We start from the raw sequence: 25,657 nt of genomic DNA on the forward strand, positions 1-25,657 counted from the left end.
TCTTTATTTATCTGTTTTGTTACTTTTCATTTTAATGTTATTTATTGGAGATTTGAATCACAGTAATAAATGTTAAAAATCCTAGCAGCTATTCTTTTCAGACAACTATTCTAACAACGTTGCTCTGTCTTCTCAGTTGTGTTAGCAGACGGCACCACTCTGGTAACCAACCCCATCGGCCAGACGTTCGGCGGCAGCCAGCCTCCAACCTCTGTGGGTCAGACACACCCTCAAAACACTGGGCCTGGTGCCCCCACCCTGGTGTCCTCTCCCCGACCTAGCATCCTACGTAAGAAGCCTGCCAACGAGGGGTGAGTTTAGAAAACCCCTCACGGTTTTCCTTTCCTTACTACGGCAGTCGTGATCACCAACTCTTGTCATAAGTAGGGCTGTTACGGTGACCATATTACCGCCACACCGGCGGTCATGAAGGCAGTCAAATTCCACGTGACCCGTTTAGTCACGGCAATTAGGCTTCTCCAAGCTCTGATGCTGCTGATGGTCATTTGCAGCCTACCAAACTTGTTAACTGCCTGGTACTCAGCACTCTATTGTCCCTCTAATCACTCTGACGTCAATGCAAATGTATTAAAAAATCTAATCAAACACTTCATGAGAGCCCATGGGCTTATGTTGCACAACATTTCTATAGGCTATGCAATTGCGTGAGAAAACCGAGTGGAGGATCCCACCAGCTTTCTATAGGCTAGGCCTACTATATTTATTTCTCAACTATCCTAATATTAAGCACATTGCTTGTCTTTACAACAGGAGTATAGCCTACCTGGCTGGCATGAAAAAGAAACACAGGAAAAGCTTAATTCGCTATTTAAGTGCATAGATTACATTTTTTCCCGCTGCCCCTTTTTCGTTACAGGTGCATGATAATGCTCCATTCTAAGTCCAAACAAATTTCACACATATATTTTATATGAAAAGATAAGATTAAATCAAGAATAGTCTGATAGGTGACAATATTAGCTTATCACTTGTGAATGATGACCAGCTTAATAAGTGTTTTTTTTTTGTTTTTACTTTTTTGAATCATAGTCACACACCTCATGTAGCCTAGCCCATAGGCCTATGTGTTTTAATAAGGTTTGTATCACAACTAAAGTGGCCAAATAACTAAGCACATTTCAAATTAAGCACATTAATCCGTTTAACAAGCTTAACTGGCATACATAAGCTGCACGTGAGTTTGGGGAAGAAAGTTTTCACCATAAAAATGCACCTTTTTATAATTAAAGCATTACATGCATAATCGCATTTGTGGTCAGTTTTGATAATGGTGTTTTCCCTAATGGAACATTTGCACTTAGCCTATTGCAGTGTGCACATTGTTGCGCTTATAATGTGAAGAAATAGTCTAATAGTTTATAAAAATGTTAAGTTAAATGTCTGCCTCATTGCGTAAAGTTCTTTTGATGCTAGTGGTTGTATTAATTTGGGATCTATCTCATCCCACAACTCTCCCAAACTGTTTGGAATGTTTATTTCTCTCACAGAATATAATAGGTCAACTTGTATGCTATGGGGGATAGTAGATTGACATAGGCTAGTGATTATGCTGTTCGTTAGGCCTACTCATCTTGTTGGCTGACAAAAAGTAAATGTGGACAGTTCTTCCAAAATGCAGTTGCGTCCCCGATGTGTCTGTCTTCACTTGTAGCCTGTGAGAAAGACCAGATCAGGTGATGACAAGCCGTGTGAGTGAGTAGTGCTTCGGAGCAGACAGCACTCAGAGAGAAGGGCTGCAAAGGGCATGGATTTTTTTTGGGATGCATTATGGCCACACAAAGGGGATGCCACCGGGAAATTCATGGCATTGTCAAGGGCTTGTCAAATCGTGAATGAGAGACTGACGAAGTGTGTACACCCTGGACAAATAACAAAGCAGAGCTCATATGCCTTTTTCAAGCCGCTTTTTTCAAATCATCGTTAGTCGCATCTTGCTGCCTTACAATGTATTAAATCAAAACATGTAGCCCAGAGTTTGTAGAACAACTAAAGTTACATGAATAACTCATTAAGCATTTGGAATACCTATTTCTTTGTTAACCAATCAACACAGAATAGCCGCATGTGCGCACTCCCTCATCGTTTGGAGATTTGTTCAATATATTCTTCATACTATAAAATAATGCCACGGAATACTAAGCAAATCTTGTCTGCTAAATGAACTAGTGTAGCCCACTGCCATATGGCATAACCAGATCAGGACCTAACATAAGTGCTTCTACACCTGCATTGCTTGCTGTTTGGGGTTTTAGGCTGGGTTTCTGTACAGCACTTTGAGATATCAGCTGATGTACGAAGGGCTATATAAATACATTTGATTTGATTTGATAAGGACATCTGAGTATGCAATTCTGTTCTTCTGAAATAGGCTACATTTTCTTCAGATCATGTTTCTTTAGACCTCTCTAAAATAAATAACAGATTTATTGTGAAGGTGTAGGCTATATTAAATGGATTTATTACACGTTTTAAAATGTAGATGTTCCAAAGGTCTGCATCAGTGGCTTGTAGGCTATATGTGGAAGCCATGAGATGCTAAATGTGTTCATGTTAATTACCAGTCAATTACTGTGAGACTGACAGTTATTTGCTTGACAATCACCGGCTGAATATTTCGTGACCACCACAGCCCTAGTCATGAGCAGCTACCGTTTGAGTAGGCTTTTCTTCTATCCCAACACTAACCGGTGTCTGTTTTCCCTATAAAGGTCTGCAGTCAGGAAGAACCTGATCCCAGAGGCCAACAGCCCCAGGATAGATGGAGGAATCAGGCATGCATCAGGGTTTCCACGCCCAGCAGGGTAAGATGTAGCACTGCACATTGTTAGTAGGCCCTGATCAAAGACTATGCTGTGTACACACGCTGGAATCCTCTGGTCAACTGCATACTCCTGTATTAATAATATCTTGTAGTTGAAAATGTACTTTCAAATGATTAGGTGGTTGATGATCTTTTCTCTGACCTCCCAGTGTGAAACACAAGCCTGATCTCCACGTGTCCCTGGCTCCCCCGGTGATGTCATCATCCATGGAGGCTCTGCCCAGCCATCAGACCAATGAACACCAGCAGCATCCCGGAGCCCCGCCCCACCAGCAACCCTCTCAGCCAATCCAGACGCTCCTCTCAGTGTCAGCACCCCCACACACACAGCCTGGCCCCGCCCTGTCCGCCATCACTCCACCAATCTTGTCTATGGCCAACGTGGTTGTTCCGCCTACCCAGTCAGCGGCCAGTAGCACGGCGGCATGTGGTATAAGCTCCACCCTCCCTGAGATCAAGATAAAGCAGGAGGTGGAGGCCATGGATACCTCCAAACCAGGTACATTTGAATTGAAAAATGTATTTGCCACCACCAAAACCAATATTGGTGTCCTATTGCTGATCTATGATCAGTTTTCCTTTTAAATCAAGATAAATAAAGGGAGGGGGGGGCTGATCAGCATTCCTACTCTGACATACTTAGTGAATACGGGCCCTGAGCTATTGATCTCCTAGTTCTTCCTCTCTCTCCTCGCCCTCCAGGTCCCCCCATGCCCCATTGTGGTACCCCCTTGTTGTCCATGATGCCCAGTGGGGATGTGACCCCCGGGGCCTCACCCAGGAAGAAGCCCCGGAAGCAGCAGCATGTCATCTCCACGGAAGAGAGCGAGATGATGGAAACCAACAGCACGGACGAGGAGAAGGTCCTAGCCAGACCCCTCAGCATGAGGGCCGAGAAACGCAAGTCGCCCCTCAAGGAGTACATAGGTAGGAGAAAGTAGATACTCAAACTCTTTATTCATGATTCACTTGTCCCGGTTAAGGGTAAGTTTGCTGCAGTTACGGTAGGCTAATTTCCCTATATTTGACCTTGTATAAGTGACCACTGTACATTTCCCTTCCCTGCAGATGAGGAAGGGGTGCGTTATGTCCCCACCCGTGCTCGTCCCCCGGTCACACTCCTCCGCCACTACAGGAACCCCTGGAAGGCTGCCTATCACCACTTCCAGAGATACAGTGACATCCGGGTCAAAGGTCAGACCAATGTCTTTATTATTGATCACATTCAATCATAACTGTATTTATAATGAATTGTCATACATTCTGGGTTCTAAGAGCTTGTTGTGGGACTGAAATGCACTTAATGGGACTAAAATGCGACAGGTAGCCTAGCGGTTAGAGTATTGACCGAAAGGTCGCTAGTTCAAATCCCCAAGCCAACGAGGTGAAAAGTCGATGTCGATGTGCCCTAGAGCATGGCACTTAACCAAAGGAGGCTGCTGAGGGCAGAACGGCTCATAATAATGTCCGGAATGGAAACCATGTGCTTGATACCATTCCACTCGAGCCATTTCCACGAGCCCGTTCTCCCCAATTAAGATGCCACCAACTTCCTGTGCACTTAACCCTAATTGCTCTAGGGTCGCTGTTGATAATGGCAGATCCTGGCTGTGACCCCACTCTCTGAGGGTGTGTGAACATTTCCAATTCAAACATGTGTATTAATACACACTTGTACATGTGTGAAATAAGACAAATATAAGCACCAACCAAATTACCCACAACAGATTATATGTTAAACTGGCTAAAGAAGTGGCTGATTTCATTATCACACCTCTTTCCCACATTTTTTATGTATAATTTGCAAAGGGCATTGTGCCCGATGAACTGAAAATGGCCAAAATAGTTTCTGATTCATAAAGCTGATCTAGTAAACTTGACAAATTACAAACAATCTGAATTTGTCAGCTATTAATTTTTTGTTGTTGAAGCATTCATATAATGGATAAATAAAATATCTTAACAAGGAAAGTCTGTTATACAAACATCAGTATGGCTTCAGAAAATCTCACTCTAATTGACAAAATACTAATTGACAAAATACATAAAGCAAATGATCGCAAAGATCATACATTAGGTATCTCGCTGAAAACTTGGAATGGGCATTTGAAATGATTTCTTGATTCAAATATGATTTTTTATATCCGAAAATGTGCTTTAAAGAAAGAAAAAAATTGGAGACTTGCTTGTGTGACTCGGCAGAGAGCTGAGGCGCGTTCAGTTCGCTTGAACATTTGCTAAATTGCAGAAAGCTTTGTGCTGAATGGCAAGTTTCCCCCAAACATTCTTGTATTTTCTTGAATAGACTTTATAGTACGTTTGCTCCTTTTTGGTGGATGTGGCGAGGTATGTCTTGAAGCACTGAGTGACTTAAAGGGCAGTGGCCATGTTAACAGGGTTCCCCAACCCCTCCTCGTTTTTCAACTTGTTGTTCAGTACAGCACCATTTCAATGTAATCTTCCAGAATGTTCAGATGTACTGAACGCAGCCGTCGTGCGTTCAGAGGGGGAGGGAGAGACTACACCAACTCGCGCTAGTTAGACAACATTTGTTGTTGCCATAGGTTATCTATCATACCATCTGGTTGTGCCTGCCTTGACTGAATCAAATCGTTAGAAAGAAGCTAGCTAGCTAAAGTAGCCAACTAGCTAACTAAAGTAGAAAGGCTAATTGAGGCTATTTTGCTGCGCTCCCAGTACTTGTCAACAACTCCATTCATATTAAACAACTCCCTACCTGTTGGTTGATCAGTATAGCCTGCTCATTTAGCCAACTCAATTCTGTCATTTTAATTCCATTTTGCATTGATTAAGAAATCGGCCACTTCACTTGCTACGCTGTAGCGCCGCTGTGATTGACTGACAATAACAACAAACTACCTATGTGAAATGGGTGTGTAGGCTACCGGTGTCTATTGTATGGGGCACACTCATAACTGTCACTGTTTTTATTCAGATTTTGAATGTAGTGGTCTATCCTTGTAGGCTATGTAGCAATGGCACACAGATCATTGTATTTAAAATATAAAAATGAAATAAGATTAATACTTTCCCAAGTAATGGAATACTAACGTTCGTTTGAATAACTGCACCCATCCCTAATCATATATATATATTTTTTAAATTAAACTAGGGCGTGAATGAACAATCTCTGCTTTGGTTCTCCGGGTATATCTAAAGGATAGAAAGCAATATATTTTATTTATTTTACTAGGAAAGTTGGTTAAGAAAAAATTCAGTGGGTTTAGTCGGTCAACTGCCTGTTCAGGGACAGAACGACAGATTTGTACCTTGTCAGCTCGGGGATTTGAACTTGCAACCTTTCGGTTACTAGTCCAACGCTCTAACCACTAGGCTACCTTGCTGCCCCATATGATTTTCAAAGAAATAGAGATTAATTGTGGTGTGCTGCAGAGATCGACACTTGGACCCCTATTATTTTATCTATATAAATGATCAGCCCAAAGCATCCAGAGTGCGTTCCCAGATATTGTTTGCTAATCATATGCGTGTTATAACCTCACAGAAATCTAAATTACCTTATTAATGTTGTTAATGATGAACTGTGTAATATCTCAGTGGCTTAAAATCAATCAATTGTCACTGACTCTAACAAAAAACGAAAACAAATATGATTTAGTCCAAAGAACAGAAAATACATACTATATAGAGGACCACGGTATGAGTCATAATGCCATATTAATAATATACCTGTTGATCAAGCCTGTACAACTCTCTTTCTTGGTGTTTTGATTGATGATGAACTGTCATGGAAACCACAAGTAGCCTAGTGGTTAGAGCATTGGGCCAGTAACCTAAAGGTTGCTGGATCGAATCCCCGAGTTGACAATGTAAAAATCTGTCGTTCTGCCCCTGAACAAGGCAGTTTACCACTGTTCACCAGTAGGCCGTCATTGTAAATAAGAATTTGTTCTTAACCGACTTGCCTACTTAAATAAAGGATCATTTTAAATAAAATATAAATCACACATCAAGGCAATAACCTCCTAAGATCAGAAAAAATACGAGGATACTTGGCAAAATGCGATATGTCATAAACCGAAGCACTGCTCTGTCTACACAATGATCTTCCCATTCAGCAGTGACTGTAACATTACATGGACCAGCACACACCATACCAAACTACTATCAATCTATCGCCTGCGGAAACGCTGGTTATAAATCATATCTGCTGGTTTTGGAGACCTTTCATCACCACTTTTCAAACTACGAGGACAGAATGTTTATGGAAGGAATTCTCTTCAAGTTGCTCAATTTGTTTACGGCTCTTTTAAATCACTTATTATCCACTTTCTTCAAAAACGATTTCACTGCCACGTTAATTCCATAACTACTAACAAGAAACAGACAACCGCTACGTCACCCACATTCACGAACAACAAATTCTGAATGACCTACAGAGGCCCTATGATCTGGAACTCACTCACTGCCTGAATATGCCAAGCGATGCCTGTCATTGTACTGAAAACATGTTTTGAGGCACCTATTGTCTATCACAGCTCTACACCTTAGTAGTTGGACTTTCTGCTTAGATTTTATTATATTTGACCTCTTTTGCGTTTCTTTAGTTTATTTGTCTACACTGCTTAGTCTGTGTGATTTATGACCACTGGAGGGCCGGTGGGCCCCTCGACAAACCCTTTTGGGCTTTTTTCCCCCTCCTGCACATCGTTTTTACACAGTAAAAAAGACTCTTTATAGTTTGCAAATAAATGAACTCAAAATTAAATTTATATTATAAAATGGGCTTTTCGAGAGACTGAAATTCACTTATTGAGGACTGAAATGGCAGTGATGCTCTGGAGGCTTTTGAGGTCGAATTGTTTATTCATTGTTTTGTTTGGACAACTAAATTACACAACAATTATTACAACAACATCACACAAGGTTATTATTCTCACCAGATGTTAAGATGCATACATAGGAAAACATTTAGAAATCACACACACACACACATCAAGAGGACAACGTTTTCTTGGGCTAGGTGCACTGTGAAGCCTAACTGGAAGGTGTAGTATGCTATGAAAGCGAGTGTCATTTGTTGGCTTTACATTTTTGGAGACGTCACAAAATACTAACCAGGGAAATGCTATTTACCTTGCCTGCAAATGACCAGTCACTTTCATAGCACACATATTACATGACTAGGGCCTAGAGTTTATCCCTGTAATCCTTGTAATTTGACCAGGAAAAACTCCCGACCCTAGTTATAGTTAAATAGCTTAATGGTGTGTGTTGTTGAAGGTATTACTGTATTAGAATATGGCTTTAATGGTGCATTGTCATGGTTTCAGAGGAGAAGAAGGGCACCCTGCAGGACGTAGCCAATCAGAAAGGGGTGGTGTGCAGAGCGCAGGGCTGGAAGATGCACCTGTGTGCTGCACAGCTCATGCAGCTGGTGAGAGAAACACTACTTCCCTTTTTACAATGATCTTTGTATAGAGAGTACAGTTACTCAGTGAGGTCAACTTTTAAGCACTGTGGAAAGTGCGTCAGAGAGCGCGATGACCGTCTGCACTGATAGTGCTTCATGGTAGCGCATCACGTTATGACGTAGCTGTCGGAAGACAATGAAGTGGAACTAAAACTAGATCTTCTTTGAACAAGATACTTGTCCTCCTGAATAAGTCTGTTGTAGTGTTGGTCTTTATACATCTCTCCTCTCTCTATCACTAGACTAATCTGGAGCATGACGTGTACAGCCGCCTCACGACCCTCCAAGAGGGTCTGATCCCAAAGAAGAAGGCCGGGTCGGATGATGACCTGCACCGTATCAATGAGCTCATACAGGTCAGAGGTCAAACACGCAACAACACGGCTTTTTCCACAAAAAAATCTATGCTGCTGATCATGGGTTGGAACAGAGTTTTCTCAGACCACGTGACCTAACCAGGAAAGACTCTAGGCCCTAGTTATAGCCTACAAACCACATATGTTTTCTCATCACTATCTGACTGTTTACAATATCTCATCACTATCTGACTGTTTACAATATTGAAGAACTCTCTATTCCCATAAACACTACTACTACTACACACTATTATAACCAGGAATGCCGCCATGTATCAGTATTTGGTCTGGTTTTGATCAATTCCACAGGCAGCTTTATACCATTTCTGAGGACTCAAGGGAAATTCTACCTGGGCCTAGTCTTTGTTATGAATGTCAGTCAGCCATTTTGAATTGTCTCTCCCTCCCCTTTCCCCAGGGTAACATGCAGCGCTGTAAGCTGGTGATGGACCAGATCACTGAGGCTAGAGACACCATGATGAAGGTGCTGGACCACAAGGAGAAAGTCATGAAGCTAATCAACAAGAACGGTGGAGCCAAGAAAGTCAACAAGCTGAAGCGCAAGGACAAAGCCTAGAACAGAGGTGGGAAAACCAAGCCTAGGCTGACCCCCTGTAGGTCGCACTAGTCTACACCCCTCACTGATCTGACCATGGTTTGACCATGGACAACTGGCAGATTGTGGCAGTATGGTGTCTGGGGTTACTTGTTAGCTGTGCGTGACCGTCCAACCACTCTTGACCTAGAACTGTGACCTAGAACTGAGACACAAGTGGTCGGCAGAAGGAACAGATACAGTTCCACTATGTCCCAAGTGGGGAGCTTGTCAACGGACCGGAATGTACAAGTATTAAGACTGCTTCAAGAAGTTGGTATGTCCTCAGTTGTTGATTGGATGGCGGGTAGAATTATTATGATTTGATTGGTTGAATGATGGTCTAGAGGGGATGCACTATGTTGAATTAATACCCTTGAACATTGTGTGGTGTAAAGCATTGATATGGGTTGTTGAACTATCATCAAGTACTTATTATGTAATAAATGTGTAAATCTGTACAATGTATTTATCCTTACTTCACTCTGGTAATGGGATCAAATCAGAAGTGTGCTACCAAGTGCCGTCATTGGAAATGTCACTCTACGGTCCAAATGAAGAGTTTTGTATATCACAGTATTCCACAAATATATATATGTCAAATACTTTGTCATGTGCTTGTTTTAGCTTTGAGTTAGCTGTCTGGCAAACTGAATCAAGTACAGCTTACGTATTTGACCCCAGGTTCAACGTAGTAATCTTTTAAGTAAAGATTGTAAAAGAAAGTGCAACTGTCATCTCTTCTATACCTTTCACTGAGTACGTGTTACTCTATTTGGGACAAAATATTTAAGGGATGCCTTTTCTACTGCTATCTGTAGCTGAGTGTACAATGTCTGTAAAAATATAGGGACAATGTACTTTAGGGGGCTTTAGTTTGGAATGTTGTACAAGTATTCTTCTTGGTTTGTGGGCAAAGGGAAAGACACTAAAACTGCAACAGTGTTATTCATGTCAGTCTGACATTTCAAATGAAGACATGACTACCATTTTGATGCATCCCCTAATCAATCATACAGTATCAGACCGGAAGAGACGAAGCGAGAGGTTTTACTCCGCCCAATATCTTTCCATGAAAATAAGCCCACAAAGTGAGGAATTTTTGTATGGAGGTCAATGAGTGTCGAATTTGATCAACAAAAAAATTTAACTAATTAGCTATGTGAGGCTTATTTGATTGAATATAAGTTTCGCAATGTTAAGGTTCTTACGAATGCACTGACGTAAGTGGATTCTCGTGACATTACGGCAACTTCGGAAAATATAAATAAATAGGTTATATCGGAGTTGTGCCTGCTGTTATAGAGAGAGAGATGTAGTACTTATCATGGTTATCACCTGTTTTAGCATGGACATTGCAATTGAGGGCTTCCACCATTTTAAAGTAGTCAACTGGGTGGGGATTTCTGAGTTGGGAGCAATCAACTAATGAAGAAAATGTACTACTTTAAAATGGAGATGTAACCCTGATGCTATAATGGCACAGATACAAAGATGAGTCCTCCATCTCTATGGCCTACTGTTCAAATACGCATCTGCCCTCATTGGCTAGAATGGTCCCACCTGATCGCGCCTCGTTCTGCCTGCCTTCCATCTTTTGAGAACATGTATTTCCATGAGAGCGGTTACTCCATGAGTCTACAGTACCTAAAAGTTGAATAAGGATAGATCTGTTGTCCTCAGTCACTACATGTCAATTGTCTATTAATGTTCTAATTCTAAGTAAGCATGCAAAATATTGCTAGACAGTCAATGAGGAGTGTCTCGTTATAGAGTTATTTGCTGAAGAACACAAGTTCTTTTAAATGTAAATGGACGTTTTTTTTTTAAAACCAATATGAACTGTGAATACACAAGTATACCCACTCATCAAAAGTGACGCTATTATTTGACGCCTTTTGGTGTATGGTAGTTGATTACATCAATACAAGGTCATCTGTAGCTTCTGAACAACCTTCAGTGGCAGGAAGGTTCGTTTGTGCTTTTTGTATGCCATATCTTGTTGATTCTGTATAGTATCAACTATGTTTTGATAAAATATGGATTAAGAACTGTATGAAACCAGGTGAAATTGTGCGTCCATAGGCTTATATTGTGCATATGCACACAATGTACAGTATCTATCCATTCTTTAATGTTGTATGTGTAAAAATAAGTAGATTTTGTTGATTATATGGACTTTTTTTTTTTTTTTTTTTGACCAAGCAGGTTTTCTAGTGTATTTTTCATTTATTTTACTATGCGTTGTAGCTTATGGTGAATGTGTATTACATGCAGTTGGGTCTAGATTATTACATTCTGTTTGTTTGTTTTGCCATTCCCCATCACTGCAATAAAGACACTTTGTACTAAGCATTTGGCGTGTTATATTGGCAGTACCTGCACGCAAAAATGGGAGTTAATTTTGTAACGCTATGGATATTTGCACACTGGATGAACGGTTGATTTACAGTGTATGTGTGAAAGATTAATCACTCACTTTGTAATCCCCTGAATTGATCTATGTATTACTGGCCCAGGGGTTCTGAGAAAGTACATACCGATGTATATACATGTAGTTGTTCAACGTTTGGCTCGCGCCATGTCACATTGGTAGTTAAAATATTATATAGTCAACCAGGAGTGGGCAAATCCGGTCGTGGAAGGTCCAAGGGGTGTTAAACTGTTATGTAACAATTTGTATTGGCACAGTTGGCTTTTCTTATTATCAGTTGACTAATAAAATTGAACACAAAACTGCTCAGACCCTGCATTCTACCAACCTGGTTTTCTCACCTCCCTCAAAAGTAATCCGTTGTATTTGCAGACGGCTCAACTCCAAACTATTCACTCCATCCTTTTCCCTATCCCTTGGCACCTCATATACTGTATATCGGATAAAGGATGGATGGTTGAAGAGTTTCAAGATAAACAAGAATAATAAATCCTTTGGTTTTCATGCAATTCAAACTCGAGGTCTTAGGGATGTGGAATTGTTTGTTCTCACCTCCGAGAACCTACTGCATCTGGACCCAGATTCCATACTGTATTGTAACTTTAACAGGGTGTAGAACAAACCAAGGCCGTATAACTGCAAAGCAACCATCAGCAATTAATAACTCAAATTAGATTCATCAAATTATGATTTTCAATTAACATATCAATCACATTCAAATCAATGCATTGCTGCAACCCTTGACTAGGGGTCAAGGTGAATCATGCCAGTTTGGAGAAAAGAGACTCATTCCCGCCTTTGCTTCATATCCTTCCATCTACTTCCCCATTGTTGTACTGTACTGCAGAGTCATGGCCACACTGGTGTCTTCTTTCCAGGGAATGGTTCATTTGTCCAGGCTGTGTGTGCTGTGTTTGACTGGGCCAAAGGACAAGGATTCCCTGGAGTTGGTCTGCGAGGCAAGAATACAAATGATAGTTAAAGTTACTGTCACTGGATCGTAAACAGTAAAATATTCACACATGCACACACTAACACACACACACCCATGCTTGCACACAAACCCACAGCTACACACGCCCTCTTAACAGTACACCACATACACAACTATACATTAAACACACACACACATCCAGGACACACGTGCCCACAGAGTGTCAAACAACAGAAGAGCCACTGACCTTAACAGTCGTCCAGTCAGAAACGGTGTCTACAGACTCTGAGTGGGCGGTGTCTCTCACTCTGAATTCTAAGTTGTCTGGACCAGCAGGGTTTCCCTGTCTAAGCTCACAGTGGTAGAGGTCAGTGGCGACTTCAGGGTTATCACTATAACTACTTCTTCCAAACACAAGGTCCAGGTCCAGTAGATTGCTTCCTGCTGCCATGGTTTGTACTGTTCCTAATGGGTCAGACGCTGTAGGATTGTTACAGTCTGACTCAGCAACACTGTTGGCTCTGCTGAGATCCAGACCAAGGAGATCCATTGTTGCAGTATTACTGGGTTCTGAACTATAGGGGTCCATTGAAGCTGTGTAACTGAAATCGAAGCTAAAGGAGTCCCTTTTGTTTGTGTTATTGTTGTCTTCAAGGTTCGTATCATCGCCGCTGTGTAAGTCGACGATTGCTTGGTTGTCAGTCTCAAAACTTAAGAGTTTGAAACCATAGGGGTCAAATGTGTCTCGGTCAGTGGCATGAGATGTATGTCCAAACCCGTAAGGGTCGAACATGTCTTGGTTCTCAGATTGAGCAATAGGCTCAAATTCGTAAGGATCAAATGAGGCTTGGTTGTCAGCTTCTTCATCGCTGAGTTCAGCGGCAAAAGGATCTAAGATCTCTTCGCTGTGGTGTTCGGGGCTGAGTTTAAATCCATAGTTGTACGAAGTTTGACTACTGGGCTCATAGTTGGGCTCGTAGTTCAGCTCAAAACTGTTGTTGCCGAAGCTGAATTTACTGTTGTGTTCAGCTGAGCTGGTAAGAGGGTCCATCCCGATAGCACTGTCCAACTCTGAATCAGCAGAGCGGTTGGAAGAACCTGGATCACAGCCTTCAGCTTTGGGAGTGTCTGGCTCTTCCACAAGGTCAGCTGATGCTCCCCCTTTGAGGCGTCTAGGTGGACGGACCGGGCGGGTGGGTACAGGAGGGCTGGGTTCAGGAAGGTCGCATCCACCTGTTCCGGCAGGTTCTGAGTCACAAGCCTGAATCCCAACAGGGTAGCTGGGTTCCACGGAGTCATACCCAGGTGGCACCAGGTCAAAGTCAACTGGAATAGATCCAAGAGTGATGTGAATCTCTTCTATGTCGGAAGGAGGGGATACTGCGTTGATGTCAAACTCGTATCCATTGGGGTCGGATTCGGTGGAGAAGTTGGGTCCAGCAGCCCAGGTGTTGGCCCTGGATGCTTGACTGAAGGGTTCGCGCCCAGAAGCTACGCCGAGTTCTTCTGCGTCATCTAATTCAGTTTCCAAGGAACAAGTTTGAGCTGCGTAGATGGGCTTGAAACCCAAGCGTTCGGTCATGATCAATGTTTGGGGCTCAACGAAGGAGAGTTCAACAGCGTCCATGTGAACAGTGTCCAGATCCTCCCTGCTGTAACTGATTTCTATGTCGCTGGATTCGTCCTCGTCGGGGAACTCGGACTCGAAGCACTGGGTGCCGGTGGAGGCTTTGTTCTCAGCGCAGGAGAGGCTGTTGTCTGTCTCATCGTTAGATCCAAGATCCAGGCGGGTATCCGGATCAGTGGAGGGATAGGGCTCCTCTGTCCCCTCTGGAAAGAGGATGTCTGCAGCGAAGGGGTCTGTGCCTTTGAACGGGTCATCATCTACGATAAAGGATCAGTCGAAAACAGAATTAGAGGCCTGGATAATGCTATAGCGTATAATTATAATCAATCTGATTGTCAAAGTTTTAGATATGAACTTCACTCACCAGATTGATCCGTTTTGGCAAAGAGATCGTCATCTTTGAAAAGGTAATCTGCAAAAAGAAAAGAATCATCATCATCACCACCATTATCATCATCATCATCACCACCATTATCATCATAATCATCATCATCAAATCATATGGAACAGATAGATACTCACCTTCAGATTCACAGTGAATGAAGGGGTCGGGGTGGTAGAAGTCGAGCTCTTCAACTGCTATGCTACTGGTGGATCGTGTTTGGGAAATCTTTTCATCATCCTCCACTTTCTCTTCCTTTTCTCCCTTATCCATCTGCTAGAGAGGTATAGGTTAAACATTTCTCACAGTTTAAGGGAGTTTTCCTCATACATCCAGTCTCTTCAAATGATTTTTGGGTTACAGTACATTACACTGAGGTAATACGGTAGCCATACCTTTGGTGTGCTTGGTGTAGTTGTCTCCTCCTCCTCTTCTTGTGTATCAGCCAATCCGTTCTTAGCGCGAGCCGCACACCCAAGGTTTGCCTGTGAAAAGAGAGAATAGGCAACTCATTTCAAAGCACGTAGGACCCATAATTCAAGCTATCCCAAGTTTTATGGGTTTGATGGACATCATGTAAGATTTAAACACTTTTGTATGAAACATACCAGGATTTCAGCATAGACAGGCAGTGATTGGCTCCTGCCCCATGACCTGGCTGGTACAGCGGGGACGTCAAGATTTCCGTCCTCTGTCCTGAGGCTGATGGGGGATGTGTCGATTGGCTCCACCTGCTGGTGGTCTGGCAGTGTTGCATCTCCCGTCCGCTCCCCACTAAGTATACTGAGCGTCTGCTCCTCCTAGTCCACAGCAGTCATCAACAAAAGCAATTATTTATCATATATATAGATTACCAGTCAAAAGTTTGGACACACCTATTCATTCAAGGGTTTTTCTTTATTTTCACTATTTCCTACATTGTAGAATAATAGTGAAGACATCAAAACTATTAAATAATACATATGGAATCATGTAATAACCAAAAGAGTATATTAGAGATTCTTCAAAGTAGCCACCCTTTTCCTTGATGACAGCTTTGCACACTCTTGACATTCTCTCAACCAGTTTCATGAGGTAGTCACCTGGAATGCATTTCAATGCCTTGTTAAAAGTTCATTTGTGGAATTTCTTTCCTTCCTAATGCATTTGAGCCAATCAGTTGTGTTGTTTCTTCAAGTGCAGTCGCAAAAGCCGTCAAGCGCTATGATGAAACTGGCTTTCATGAGCACCGCCATCGGAAAGGAAGACCCAGAGTTACCTCTAACTCGAAGAGGAGCCCAAATGAATGCTTCACAGAGTTCAAGTAACATCAACATAAAGTGTTCAGAAGAGACTGCGTGAATCAGGCCTTCATGGTTAAATTAATGCAAAGAAATCACTACTAAAGGACATCAATAAGAAGACTTGCTTGGGCCAAGAAACATGAGCAATGGATTAGACCAGTGGAAATCTATCCTTTGGTTCCAACCACCGTGTCTTTGTGAGACGCAGAGTTTAACGGATGATCTCCGCGTGTGTGGTTCCCACCGTGAAGCATGTAGGAGGTGGTGTGATGATGCTTCACTGGTGACACTGTCAGTGATTTATTTAGAATTCAAGGCATACTTAACCAGCATGGCTACCACAGCATTCTGCAGCGATACGCCATCCCATCTGGTTTGCCGCTTCGTGGGACTATCATTTGTTTTTCAACAGGACAATGACCCAACACACCTCCGGGCTGTGTAAGGACTATTTGACCAAGAAGGAGAGTGATGGAGTGCTGCATCAGATGACCTGGCCTCCACAATCACCCAAGCTCAACCCAATTAAGATGGTTTAGGATGACCGCAAATTGAAGGAAATGCAGCCAACAAGTGCTCAGCATATGTGGGAACTCCTTCAAGACTGTTGGAAAAGCATTCCAGGTGAAGCTGGTTGAGAGAATGTCAAGCGTGTGCAAATCTGTCATCAAGGCAAAGTGTGGCTCCTTTGAAGAATCACAAATATAAAATATATTTTATTTGTTTAACACTTTTTTGGTTTCTACATGATTCAATATGTGTTATTGCATAGTTTTGATGTCTTCACTATTATTCTACAATGTAGAAAATACTAAAAATAAAGAAAAACCCTTGAATGAGTAGGTGTGTTCAAACTTTGACTGGTATTGTACATCTTAGAGAAGTCTATGTGTCACATCCTGACCTTAGTTACTTTTTTATGTCTCTATTTTAGTTTGGTCAGGGTGTGAGTTGGAGTGGGCATTCTATGTTTGTTCTGTGTGTTATAGTTCTATGTGTTTGGCCTGGTATAGTTCCTCATTCAGAGGCAGCTGTCAATCGTTGCCTCTGATTGAGAGCCATACTTAGGTGTTTGTGGGTAGTTGTTTTCTGTGTCTGTGTTTTCACCATACAGAACTGTTTCGATTTTCATTTCTTTCCCTCACTTTGTTATTTTGTATTTTTCGTGTTCTGATATAATAAATTATCATAGACACTACTCCTCATCAGACGAAGAAGTTTGTTACACTATGCATGTGTTAGCTTTGCTTTTTTTAGATTTGATTTGATTTGATTTGATTTAAGAGATGGGGGCAGGCCTTATGCTCCACTTGGCACGGTAAAGACCAAGTAAGTAAGTGGTTGGGCTTGAGTGCTAGGCACATGGCTATTCAAAGACCTTGTGCTTGTCTTTATCCAATAAAATAGACCTTTTGAACACCCCCCCTGAATCAATGACTGTTATCTACTTAAAGATTATGTCTGGTACATCATCAGCAAACAAAAGAAACCCAGCTGATATTAAATATCGGTCTACTACAGCTTGAAGGATTTTTCTCATGAGACAGAATGATTCAAAGGAACAAAAATCAACATGGAGGATCAATAACACGCACAACGGATCGATGCGACCAGCCTCTTCACTCTCCAGTCCTGTGACAACACAGATCAATACACTGGGGGGCATGATGAAGGCTACATACACATTAATCACCTGTCAGCAGGGGACTGCAATAACAATGAATCCCCACCCCCTGCTGAACTGCTTTATATTAGTATTCTCGTGTAACAGAGGTGGTTTGGAGTACCTTCGCCTGAGACCTGAAGCTTTAGCTCAGCGGGCTAACACAGAGGAGACTTGGGTTTCAACCTCAGTCGGTCACACCCACATATACTGTAGCCTGATACCATATTCTTATATTCGCTCTGCATCCTGGCATTCTAGGAAACCCTAGAGGCTATCTTACTTCAAGGGTTCCAGTTGCCACATGAGGAGAATAGCAGGAGACACAGTGGCAGGAAAAATCAGAGGCCATGGTCCAATTCTCTTAATGGGCTTTACAAGCTCGACTACTCTCCCTTGTGACCATAGCCCAGGGTTTGTTCGCTGTCTTTTGTGACCAGTGACCCTTTTCATGACTGCAGGACTGGATCAATGAACTCATGAAAGACTACCCTATTGTAATGCTGTCATCAATCCAATCCTTCCATAGCAGGTATTTTTGGAAGGACAATGAGTTCATAACCAGAGTGGGATATATTTAGAAGAGATGGGTCTTCAACTAAAGACACATCCACCTGTAAAATCTCCTCATATGATTGGCTGATGGACTCCTCCAGAGGGATGGTGCGTTCACCCGCCTCCTCCACCTTCCCCTGGGCCCGTCTGACCTCCATTTTCAGCTGTTTGAGTTTCCTCCTTGCCCGGGCCAGCTCCCGCTCATACTCTTCCACCTTTGTTTCCCTGGCCACCTCCTCTGCCTGCAGGGAAAGAATCTGTAAGGAGGGAAGAAGTGGGACAGAGGAGGAGAGGAGGAGATAGCAGAGTCAGAGGGAGATGACGTAGGAGCCGCGAAAGGGTAGCAATAATAACATGGATGAATATCATCTTTATTCATTTGAAGATTGGAGAATAGGTTTGAACTGACCACAAACCAACTAAGGACTGGATTCAATCTGTAGTGCTGAAGACAAGCTTTGTGATGTGATTGTAATTTAAAGGCAATGTTTACGCCTTTACCGAGATTGCACTCACTGACAATTGAAACCTTCCATTTCAACTGCCCTACAAAGCTAATCTTCGGCGCTATGCATTGAATCCAGCTCCAAATCTGTCTATGGTTGGTAGAGGTCTTTGTTGTTCAGTGTCCTTGCCAATAGAGCACAGATGCATATATGGAATAAACTTTCACTGATACAAATTACCATTCACTCATAAAAACAGTACTTGTTATGTTTTATTCAGTAAGAGGCTGATTCAGACAGGTGTGGCTCCCTTTGCATGCACTGAATTTTTACAAATGTAACCACTGAAAACCCGCCCACTTGTTGGCCAACAGATTTTCTCGTTGTGTTTCATTCAATAGGGTTTTCAGTAAATTAATCTTAAACCATCCCTTTAAATACTGTGTTCCTTTAATAGGAATTTTCGACAGGCTCACTAGAATCGAGTGAACGAGTTCAGAATATTAGGGATCAATGAAAGAAAGCCATCTAAATATATGCATATTCATCTCCTTTTCAGCACCAATTGGTGGATTGAAAAATACTCTGATCTTCTAGATTATTCAGGTTAGGAAAGTCTTTATGAATCATGCAAAAACCGGGATGGAGAGCCTTTACACAAAAAATACACTACATGACTCGTTGAACATCTTATTCCAAAATCATGAACATTAATATGGAGTTGGTCCCCAATTTGCTGCTACAACAGCCTCCACTCTTCTGGGAAGCCTTTTCACTTGATGTTGGAACATTGCTGAGGGGACTTTCTTTCATTCAGCCACAAGAGCATTAGTGAGGTCGGGCTCGCGGTCTACGTTCCAATTAATCTCAAAGGTGTTCGATGGGGTTGAGGTCAGGGCTCTGTGCAGACCGGTCAAGTTCTTCCACACCGATCTCAACAAACTATTTCTGTATGGACCTGCTTTCCCCAACCTTTTGCCACAAAGTTGTAAGCACAGAATTGTCTAGAATGTCATTGTATGCGTTAAGATTTCCCTGCACTGCAGCTAAGGGGCCTAGCCCAAACCATGAAAAACAGCCCCAGACCATTATTCCTCCTCCACCAAACTTTACACTTGGGGAAGGTAGAGTTCTCCTGACATCTGTCAAACCCAGATTCGTCCGTCAGACTGCCAGATGGTGAAGCATGATTCATCACTCCAGAGAACGCTTTTCAGCCGATGCTGTGCAGATGCTCAGCCATGGAAACCCATTTAATGAAGCTCCTGACGAACAGTTCTTGTGCTGACATTGCTTCCAGAGGCAGTTTTGAACTCTGTAGTGAGTGTTGCAACCGAGGACAGGCGATTTTTACGTGCTACACACTTCAGCACTCGGAAATCCCGTTCTGTGAGCTTGCTTCTAGATGTTTCTACTTCACAATAACAGCGCTTACAGTTGACCAGGGCAGCTCTAGCAGAGCAGACATTTGGCAATACTCCGTTTTTCAATCCATGAAAAATTGGAAGAGGAGAAAAGGGTACAATATGGGTTGAACATATATAAATCTATACCTATCTACAAATCTTCCTTCGCTAATCATGGAACTGTGATGACAACAGTCCAGTCGTCGTGAACCGTGCAAACTGCTACATATGGTCTGCGTTCCATAAGGATACACATAGGCTACATGTCCCAAATTATTGCACAACTTAGAACGTTCGCGTCATATGATTCACTATTGCTAGCGACCCTCGGGAACAACCACACGAAAGTGACAGATGAAAGAAAGGTAAACTAATGATGTAATGGGATGATGTCTGTTACGGATACAAGTATCCTGTGTGTGTATCCTGTGTGTTTCTTTTCTCTCCTTCTCCCCTCACAGGTGAAAATCATCACTCCCCAATCAGTCAACAATCAATCATCAATCAGAAGACACACCTCCTCCTATTTCCTACCCTATCACAGTTCCTTTCCCTTGGTTTAAAAACCCCATCAGTTGTTGGCTCTTGAGCTCAATCTCTCTGTAAATGCCATGTATGTAGATCTCTGTGTTTCACTCTCTCTTTGTGTCTTAACCTCTCTTTTGTTTGAGCACCTCCAAATCACTTTGTCATCTCCTGTGAGTATTGTTTTTGGTTATGGTGTTTGTGTTTGATTGCTGGTGGGAAAAGGGGAAACCAAGACAAGTCGCCCATGGGCATACACTACCTGTAGGTAGACTTTGTTAAAAACACTAGTTAGAACTGGGCGGACCACCCACTGTATTTTTAGTTAGTTAGCTGTTAAATTAGGCTAGTCTAGCTTAGGGTTGTTTGGGATGCTTATTGTTTCTTTCCTTGGGTCCAGCTCAGCCCCTTTTCCTGCTCCCCCCATTACCGTGTGTTTTACAATAAACCCTGAGTTTGACGGTATAATTTCAGTTGTCGTGGTTATTTCGTTCACACTTTTACTTTGTCACAATTATAATTTGCATGAGTTATGTTATGGGTCTCATTACCATCCCCCCTAGACTGTCGGGCCAAAAGGGATTCGTAACAATGTCAAATGTAGGCTACAAATTGAAGGCAACTAACTAAACTGACAGTTATTATGTATGTTGGTATTACTGACACATCTCTGCCACACAAACGTATACCTCGGTGGCATGTTTAAGTTCAAGGTCAGAATACGCGCAGAGAGAAAAGTGCATGAAAAGGGAATTAAATTAAATTTACATGTGTGCAACTTAAGTCTGAAATCCCCCCTAACAGCAGCCATAGCAGCTGTTATCTCTGTGTGTGTCTCACCTGCTGGCTCTCTTGGACGCACTCCAGCCTGGTCAGTTTGAGCTGGTCCTCCAGCTCCATCCTGTGCTGCTCCAGCTTCTCCAGGGTCTCCTCCAGCTCCCGGCGGTCTCCCCGCTGCTCCTCCAGCTCAATGCCCTCCTGCTGCACGGCATCCTGCAGGTCCTGGTGGGTTGGAACACACACACAGGCAGGTGGAGGGAGGGAGGGATGGATGGAGGAGTGGAGAGATGATGGAGGGACAGCAGGGGCGGATGGAGCAGAGCGAGAATGGAGGGGTGGAAAGAATGGAAGGACACGTGAACAGATTCAAAGAAAGCAGGACCAGATAGAGAAGGAATGGGGAGAGAGTGTGAGAAACAGATGAAGGTTGGGAAAGATGGAGTGACAGTAGGAGCAGATGGAGTAGAGGCAGCAGTGACAGAGTGACAGAGAGAGCAGTGACAGAGAGAGCAGGGGAGAGAGAGAGCGATCAGTGGTTACTGAAAATCAGAGATAGAGGCTAGAGACAGACAGCTACTCAAAGTCCCTTTCACTGCAGAAATAAGGCTTACGTGGAGTGATGCTTTTCCATTAATTTTACACAGCAGTATCCAACCTGATCTCCATTCTAAAAAGAGGAATGATTAGAAATCTAACTGACTGTAGGGAAAACTGCCGAGAGAGAGAGAGGTTATGAATGACAGACAATGTGCTGTACTAACGCAGATAAATGGCACTTTCAACCCTTTCAACTGCTGGATTCTGTTTTTAGCTGGAAAGTCTAAAGAGCATTATAGTGAGCAAAGTAAAGCAAAGTAAAGAGAGAAATAAAATCTCGCTGTAGTGACTCAGACCTGCATAAACCATGAGAGAGCTGTTTCACTCAGGCTCAATATGCACAGCTCATCCTGACAGTTGGCTATTGTCTGGAAAGGATTCCAGCCCTTCTGCTCAAGGTCCTAAAAGATGTCGCTAGGGGATCAAGTTGTGATATTTTGGGGAATCATCCCAGATAGCAAGCTGACACGGATCATTTTAGGCCAACTTGCAATCTTGCTAAACAAATCGGACGTTTTCCCAACGTCAAGTTGCTACCTTGGATGGAGGGGCACGTAATAATTCACTTGAGTAACCTTCATAACGCTACAATGCATCTATCATGCATCTACTACCATTTTTGCACAAAGTAGTTCATTCTGCACTGTGACATTGTAGCTATTTGACAGCATGAAAACACAGCGGATCAGGGCCTGTATTCCCAAAGACCTGATCCTAGATCAGCACTCCCTTTAGAATACAAGCCCAGTAGCATAGACATTTGCAACAATAATCTTTTAATAATACCACTAGCTGAGAGACAGGAAATCAGTTTTGGGTGAGATCATGTCGAGGCCACCTCTCGGTAGTCAAAGAGATGCTGTTGCCGGGGGATACAGAGCTCCATCCCAGGTTGTTGCCGGGTTACAAAAATAGAATCTCACACAGTGACATCTCGACAGGTAACGGTGCACGGGAAATGTTCACAGTGTACTGTAGTTGAAATAATGACAATATTTCCTATGATGCTGGGATGGGCATTCCTATGACGCTGAAGGACACCAGTAGACACGATCTGTGTTCTCATGACCAGATGGTCCTCTGTAAATGCAGAGCTCTCCTGCTCTAAAAGAAAGGCGCGATAGAGAAAAGCATTTGTAGATATGTCAAAGGGAATCTGGTTATTTAAGCCTAGCGATTCCCTAAAGGATTACTAATACCTGTACTTTAATCTGTGCACGCCTTCCTCAATCTTCACACACAGAACAACATTACAACACAGAATACTCTCAGCTAAGAGACCTGCTCCATACAGTACTGCATACTCATGTAAGGTGCCATTAGAAACCCTGCACATTCTGATCAGGCTCGCACATAACGCATGCACCTTACTGTAGGCAGTGAAACATGAGAACGCACACAGATGCGCACACAGACGTGCACACTCAGACGTGCGCTCACACACACGCGCGCACACACACGCGCGCACACTGTAGGAATGTAATAGGAAACGTGTGGCCTTACTCTGATTTCTCCAGTCTTCTGAGCAACACACTCGTCCTGTTCCACAAAGTCCTTGTCCCTGGGGGACCAGCAGAGAAGACAGGAATGTTTAAGGAGGGATGAAACTGATGCTGCACCTAACCATCCCCCCTTACCTTCATCTCCACCTCCTCCTCCCCCTTCTCCCTTCCCTTCTTCCCCAGCCTCCATCCCCACTCCATCCATTCTCATTAGTCTGTCAATCAAACAGAGGGTGCATGTGGAAACTGAGGCAGGCTGTTTGTGGGCTGTGTGTATGTATGGGCACCAGGCAATAAAAGACGGAGGGGAGAAGGGGAGACAGGGAGTGAGAATGTACCAACTAAGCTTGTGCAGAGGGGTTGCATGTAGATGGAGAATGAGTCAGAGATGGGGGGGGAGAGAGAAGAGGGAGAGGACAGGAAAAGAGATGGACAGTCATATTTCCAGGGTAGCCCATAAAAAGGTTATCCATCCATGACAGGGGAATTAACTACATCCCCCTCCGGCTATTTTCCTCCTCTCATACTATCATTCTCCTCCCCCTATCGTCCCCCTCTCATACTATGATTCTCCTCCCTTCACCTCCTCTCTCAAAACACTACCATTATCCCCCCATACCTGATTCAGCACCGTGAAGGGTTAACAAAAGTGCCATTCCTCAAGAACATGCTGTCAAACCACAGTATGAGAGGCATTACTTGTTCATTAACCATTTCCATGATTCCGAATGTATCTAACAAAGCTAAGTTAATATCACAGTACTGTGTTACATTGTATTATCCCTGTTGTCTCTCTATGCAAATGACTGTTTGCTCCAACCTGCAGAGGAATGGGCTAAACCCAGAGAAAATCTCAGGGCTCAGAGGGCCCTAAATTAAAACAGCCTCGTTTGAGAATGACTGTAATATCAATATGACTGCAGTTTCAATGCAACACTATATGTCAAGGGAGGCCTCACCTGAAGACTCTTACCTACCTACTTTTGTGGAATACAGTACTTTAATAAACATTTGCACCAGTAAATGTTGTACTGCACCGTTTGTTCTTCAATAAATACCATATAGTATACAAATGATCATTTTAAATAGCAATGGAAAATGAATGAGTGTACAGGGGAATGTAAAAGGCTATTTATTATACTGAATAGGAAATAGCCCAATCTGCTTTATAGGCCTATTCCACATTTGTACATAGGTGTACATTTGTGAAATTATTTCCTTAAATATTTTTGGGGAGATGATCAAGAATTCCATTTTAGAATTGTATTAATTACAATCAGTTGAAAATGAACCAATTAACCAATTGCTGTCTGTCTGTCTAAAATAGGCTATATTTTATTGTTGGTGCATGTCCATGAATATAATGTATTGCATTCATGGACCAGCTGTTACTACGATCAATGAGAAGATATTAAACATTCCCCGCTTTAGTGCCTCATACTGGTCATTCATTTAAAGAAGCATCTCTTCAAAACAGGATTGTTGAAATTGCATAGGGGGGTAAACCGTTAACCTTAGACATGACCTCGCTCTATTGTGGATGATAGGTCAATGTAGAAAAGGAGATTATTGTCAACTAAGCATTTCCTTATCCATTATCGTTATCCCAGTACCAACCTCTCACTGCACGGTGCCCGTTGCCTTGGCGTCCGTAAGCAATCCAGTAGAAAACGCATCATCTCTGCGGTACTCGCTCTCCCATCGCATCGCCAGGTACCCGACTAGAGCTTGGCTGCAGTCCCGTGCACAGCGTGGGATCCCAAAGCGATTATCCGAGAAGGTTTTGATAGTTCGGTTATTTACCTAGAAATAACCATGCTCCACTCTGTTTGGAGTAAACTGGCGCTTCTGGTCAATTTTACAATTTCTCATGGCTTCTTCCGACTCCATTATTGAGCCTTTCATCACGTGGGAGGTTCGACCCTTGATACCAACCGAGTTCAGAGGCGTCCAAACATCATTAGCGTTGTTTACATTGTCATTGTGCTACGTTACATAAGTTATAAAGCCCTTATCTATTTGTAACATGCTATTCTGCTGACGCAAATGTGCAGGAGGGCAGATAAGGCTCCAAAAAGCTACATCGGATCTAGAGACAGAGGATGCTGAATGCTGGTGATAAAAAATATTCACTTTGGAGAGACCGTAGCTGCAATAGGAAATTAAACTGCGTACTTGTCACTTTCTACTCCAAATAGCAAGACAATAACTATAACTATTTTCTAGAGATGTTATGAAAGGCTGTCAGTGTTTGTGATTAATTCTGCTCTGTAGA

General features: G+C 42.7%; 2 protein-coding genes across 6 annotated transcripts in view; one reads left to right on the forward strand and one right to left on the reverse strand.

Moving 5' to 3' along the window:
- LOC112260365 (histone deacetylase complex subunit SAP130) overlaps nt 1-11,601 on the forward strand; it is a 22,861-nt gene extending 11,260 nt beyond the window's left edge. For all 3 annotated transcript variants that reach the window (XM_042328658.1, XM_042328659.1, XM_042328660.1), the window contains exons 12-19: nt 137-311; nt 2,730-2,822; nt 2,992-3,341; nt 3,545-3,769; nt 3,911-4,036; nt 8,158-8,261; nt 8,540-8,653; nt 9,072-11,601. In XM_042328658.1, coding sequence (XP_042184592.1) covers nt 137-311; nt 2,730-2,822; nt 2,992-3,341; nt 3,545-3,769; nt 3,911-4,036; nt 8,158-8,261; nt 8,540-8,653; nt 9,072-9,230 — 1,346 coding nt within the window. In that variant the 3' untranslated portion in view covers nt 9,231-11,601. The remainder of the gene's footprint in view (nt 1-136; nt 312-2,729; nt 2,823-2,991; nt 3,342-3,544; nt 3,770-3,910; nt 4,037-8,157; nt 8,262-8,539; nt 8,654-9,071) is intronic.
- On the reverse strand, nt 11,470-25,445 carry LOC112260370. 3 transcript variants are annotated; one of them, XM_024435420.2, is made up of 10 exons: nt 25,000-25,445; nt 23,384-23,441; nt 21,344-21,505; nt 18,186-18,383; nt 15,234-15,425; nt 15,021-15,110; nt 14,766-14,901; nt 14,608-14,655; nt 12,864-14,500; nt 11,470-12,634 (listed from the first exon to the last, which is right to left on the reverse strand). In XM_024435420.2, the coding sequence occupies exons 1-10, from the start codon at nt 25,059-25,061 to the stop codon at nt 12,569-12,571; spliced, it is 2,649 nt and encodes an 882-aa protein (XP_024291188.1). In that variant the 5' UTR covers nt 25,062-25,445; the 3' UTR covers nt 11,470-12,568. The 3 variants fall into 3 exon arrangements, with proteins under 3 accessions (XP_024291188.1, XP_024291187.1, XP_024291186.1); XM_024435419.2 differs by lacking the exon at nt 25,000-25,445 and having other exon boundaries at nt 14,766-14,898; nt 23,384-23,638; XM_024435418.2 differs by lacking the exon at nt 25,000-25,445 and having other exon boundaries at nt 23,384-23,638.
- Nucleotides 25,446-25,657: the final 212 nt, after the last annotated feature.

This window comes from Oncorhynchus tshawytscha, linkage group LG10, assembly GCF_018296145.1.
Source record: "Oncorhynchus tshawytscha isolate Ot180627B linkage group LG10, Otsh_v2.0, whole genome shotgun sequence".
Taxonomy (NCBI): Eukaryota; Metazoa; Chordata; class Actinopteri; order Salmoniformes; family Salmonidae; genus Oncorhynchus; species Oncorhynchus tshawytscha.